This window comes from Galeopterus variegatus, unplaced genomic scaffold (assembly GCF_000696425.1).
Source record: "Galeopterus variegatus unplaced genomic scaffold, G_variegatus-3.0.2 Scaffold5022, whole genome shotgun sequence".
Lineage (NCBI taxonomy): Eukaryota > Metazoa > Chordata > Mammalia > Dermoptera > Cynocephalidae > Galeopterus > Galeopterus variegatus.
This window is the reverse complement of record NW_007731133.1, coordinates 92,226-96,741: the sequence shown is the minus strand read 5'-3', so window position 1 is coordinate 96,741 and position 4,516 is coordinate 92,226. Positions and strand designations below refer to the sequence as shown.

The 4,516-nt window shown below is 51.8% G+C and overlaps 1 protein-coding gene across 1 annotated transcript in view; it reads right to left on the bottom strand.

Annotated features, from left to right (window-relative positions):
* The window catches only part of LOC103604177 (vasoactive intestinal polypeptide receptor 2-like), a 63,109-nt gene extending 62,756 nt beyond the window's left edge, over positions 1 to 353 (bottom strand). Inside the window, exon 1 of the mRNA XM_008588760.1 lies at positions 347 to 353. Within this exon, the coding sequence (XP_008586982.1) occupies positions 347 to 353 (7 nt within the window). The remainder of the gene's footprint in view (positions 1 to 346) is intronic.
* Positions 354 to 4,516: the final 4,163 nt, after the last annotated feature.

Here is a 4,516-nt window from a genome sequence, read left to right as displayed (position 1 = left end):
ACATGCCCCGGAATGCACAGAGGACCACAATGAAAACATGCCTTTCTCGGGAGACAGTCACAGCAGGTGTAAGGGGACCACATGCCAGCGAGGGTGTCGGCTGCATGTGGGTGAAGGATCGATTTGACAGCCGGTTTAACAGAGTGGGCTCGGGTGTGGTGATGACAGACACCAAACAACACATCGTCCAGTCAATAAAGTGCGCTTTCTTGACAATTTTAACACAGCTTTTCGATAAGCCGCAGCTTTGCTTCTTACAGTTTGCAGTAGCGAGCGTTCGTTTCTTCAGCAAGTGTTTACTGCGCACCTGCTACCCTCGATCGCGCTGCACTCCGGGTAGCGTTACCCGTCATGTTCCAGGAGCTCCTCGTCAAGGGGCTCTTCCTGCCAGAAAGAACGGCAGAAGCTCACCTGCGCCAGCATGGCATCGACTCTGGGACTCACTTTCAACCTTCCCAGGCTTGTAAGCAAGGCCCCAGCTGGTCCCCGAGGGAAACAGCAAAGCAGGACCGGACAGGAGGAAGCTGGGGCCCCGCAACAGCAGCTCTAATGCTGCAAAGACTATTTCACAGGGAACTGGGCTTTTCACATGACTCCAGGAGACTCTGATATTGTCTAATCAGGGGCTGCAATCACCCAGCCTCCATATGCTGGGGGCAACCGCAAACTAAGCGCTGGGAAATACCATTTCAGGGACATTGTCCCTAGATGGCACTTGGAAATTGGATCACATCAGAATTTTGAGTCTGAGAAGCAGCAGTTTTATTCTGGGGGTAAGGAGTGTGGCAGAGTCCACAGGTGGGAGCATTTTCTGGGACTTGAACTAACATTAAGCCAAGATTCAAAACCCAGAAGTAACCAAAGCTGCTCAGTGGATAAGAGGATTTTTCAAAGTAACCTGTAGAGATCCATTCAGAAACTACATATTTTTAAAAGTATGCCTAGTGCAATAAAACCCAAATACGAAAATGTGCACCAAACTGAGCCTGTGTCAGCCCAGTACAAGTGGCTGGGATCCCTGCCCACCAATGCTGCCCAGAGAGTAACAACTGATCACAGATTCCTCAAAGACAGGAGCGCTCCGTATCTGCAGGGTCCTCTGAGCCCCCCAAGCGTCACTCGGATGGTGGGCATCAGTTTATGGAAACTGAAGTGCGAATTGTCTACAAGTGTTGGAACCTTTCACCACTTGAGATGCTTGCTGTTATCTTTTATAGACAGCACCATTTCCTTACACATTAAATTTCCTCAAAACCTTCGCATCAACGTCTGCCAGGCCTGGGACATTGTGGGTGCCACAGGAACGCAAGGCTGCATGTTCTCACGCCTGCCTGGGGTTGATGCGATTTGGAGACGGTGCACATTCAGAGGGACCCAGCATGGGTGAAATCCTGCCGTGCTATTCTAGGGATAACCTTCCATAGATTTATGATCAGGATTTGGGTAACTTCCTGGGATCGTCCGGGAACACGTGTCTGCAGTGTCAGGACAAACCTTCCCCCACGCACTGCAGCAGAGTCTGACCCAAGTGGGGAAACCCTGTGCTGGCCTCTCTCCCAGGTCCTGCTGAGTCGGCCCCCTTGTGGGAAAGAACATGGTGCCACCATCCAGGCTTCATTAGGGACAGCAGCTGTGCCCACGGTTTGCTGGGCGAGAGAACTGCTGGGAGCAGTTCTGAGCCTGCAATGGTGTCCTCGTGACCCGGGTCCCCTGGCACGCAGGACTTGCCGTCCGCCTCCTGACATGACTGAGGTCCTCGGGCTGAGCCTCCTCCTCACCCTCCTTTCCAATTAACACCCTCCCTGCACCTTCCTGCCTCCCCGTGCCCTCCCCGCTTCGGGTCTGTCCTCAGTCACGGCCCTACTGCCTCCTGGGCCTCCCACCCAACAGCCTTCTCCCGCCGAGGACCCCGCACCTACAGCCCCCAGCTAAGGCCCTGTCTGTTTTCTCTGTCGAATTCTGAAGGGGGCGCACACCGTCCAGCCCCTGGGGTCCCCTCGGTCCACGCCTCCCTGCGGCTGGGCTCTGGCTCTGCCGACCTGTGAAGCTGCTCCTCCCAGCACTGCCCACGTCTCCCGCCGGGAATGCTGCTCACCAGCAAGCGTCTTCCCTCCAGGGACTCCCTCATTCCTCCCAGAGGTGACTGCTCCACGAACCTTCCAAAGTCAGCTCGTACCAAAACACCCCTCCTCAGGGGTCTTCGCAGGGTCTCAGCCCTGCAGGCCGTGCACACGGACTCTGCTGTCCCTCCTCAAGCCGCTCACGCCCCCCGTGTCCCCGGCCCTGCGAACTCCTCCTGCTCCTCCTCCCTGTGCTGAGCTCGGCCTGCCACGTGCTTCTCCCGTTTCGCTGCACGCCCAAGGCCCACCACCCCGCAGGCTCCAGGACAAAGCCAGCACCGAGCCAGGGTGGAAACACTCTCTCCATCTTTGGAACTCCCAGGGCACATGTGGGTGAAAGGAGATCATTTTGTATGCATCTTTTAACAGAGCACCCAGCGCAGGGTCCCGCAGCCGTGTGGCGAGTACTGTCGTGGGACAGCAGCTTCTGCATGTGCTGGAGGAAGAATGTGCCCTCTGTCCAGGCGACCAGTGTCCACTCAAACCGGCCTCTGTCCTGCCTCTCCACTGGGAAGGAAGGAGCTGCAGGTGAGTAACAGATCATTTGAAGAGCTCTATTAATAATCTTCTGGGATGGGAGGAAGGTCATCTTTGAAATTAACTGTCAATCTTTGAGCTACAGAAGCTCGATCAGCTGCATGGTATTGAAAATGTTTAAAGACATCAGAATGCTCTGGGCCACAGCATTTAACGTCCTATACAGCACAGTCTCCACTGCCAGCTAAACCACAGCTGCCTCTGCTGAGTCCCTTCTCTGCACAGAAAGGCAGAGAATGGAGTGGTTTCTGCCAGGGGCATGATGAAGCGGCACGGCTGGAGGGACAAGGAGGCATCAGCACGTTTTAGAATGAGGAACCAGGTACTGCCCCACACCTCAAAGACACCTGCATAGGCCAGGGGAAAGAAAATGCTGATTTCATAAAGTGGGCAGTAAATGACTGGAAATCCTTACCCCGAGAGGTAGCTTGAGCTTGCTGAAGGAAATTAAAACGGAGACCACGCCTGAAAAGTCTCCGAGGGACAAGTCCAGGTATGCCTCACAGGTGACCTCACCTCGCTTGATCCGTACACAAGCAAAACTTAACCTCAGCTATTTCTTGCAAATGGTCATATTAAAAAACAAAAACGACAGAACTTAAGCTCAACCAGTCAGAAGGAGCCAACAAATTTATAATTATGTAACCAAAAATTATTACTAACCAGCTGTGCAACTGCAACCAACCAAGACCAAATGCTTTCTTTGCTTGACTTCTGAGTCCCTCCTATCAAAGCCTCCGCCTCAGGCCTCCGTGGAGCTCCTCAGCCGCTTCTGGTTTGGGGCTTCCAGATCCATGAACCTTTGCTCAAATAAACTGTAAAATTTTACTGTTCCTCAGGTTACCTTTTTTAACCACTTGGTGTCAGAAAAGTGGGATCTGAAGGAGATGCCAGTCACCTCCAGGAGCACGGAGTAGCCAGTCAGAGGTGCCCACGGGGCCATGCCTTGTGCCCGCTGCTCTCTGGCTGCATTTGGTGGTCGTCGGGTAAGTCTCTCTTGCGGCTGACTCTGCACCCACGTCTTGAGCTCTCCTACTTTGAGTAATTTTTGCTCCAGAAGTCAGACCTGGTCTCACAGGGACTGATTAAGTCCAGTCTAGAGCACTTGCTTCCAGGCTAGGCTTGGAATCCAGATTGGGATCTGGAGGTCGAACTCCAGGAACTGGACTGGGCCCAGTTGGAGGCCTCAGGTAAGTAAAACTTAGAAGGACAGGGTATCAGGGGTTTATCGTATCTATGGTTATGGAGTCTGTGACTCATCCATCTGGAACCCCAGCAAATTTTGTTCAGAAACTCTGGCCCCAGAGCTCGTGCCTTGCTAGAGAAATGGATGTGCCTCTGGGAGGTAACTTAGAGTTACAGCGGCCATATGAGGAGTTTTTATTCTAGATGAAATTATTCATCTATGGGCACATTAGAAAATAAAAAAGGGATCACAAATGCCTCAGAAACAATAACAGACTTGTTTTGATTGGTCTACAGAGGCTTCCAAAAAAGGATGAAAAAAAAAAAACCCTCTAAAGGAATCTCTACAGCATGCTAATAAGAAAATCACCTGAGTCTACTAACCTCTTTGATCTCTTGCCTTTTCCATCTGAATCTCCTTAACACAAACTTCCTTTAAAAATGAGAAGCTCAAATTTGAGGCATTAGATGACTGAAAATGAGTCAGGAGTATCTGTGACAACTGAGTTGAACCCCAAGTCCTGCATACAACTCTGAGCTATTATAAAAGCAACCACCAAAGCTAAAGAGGAAAAGGACTAATTGGAAATAAACTGGATGCCTCCACAGCCACTCACCTAAGGTTCAGTCCACAGGCTCAATAAGACTGACTGACAATATGTGACTGTGCCCCC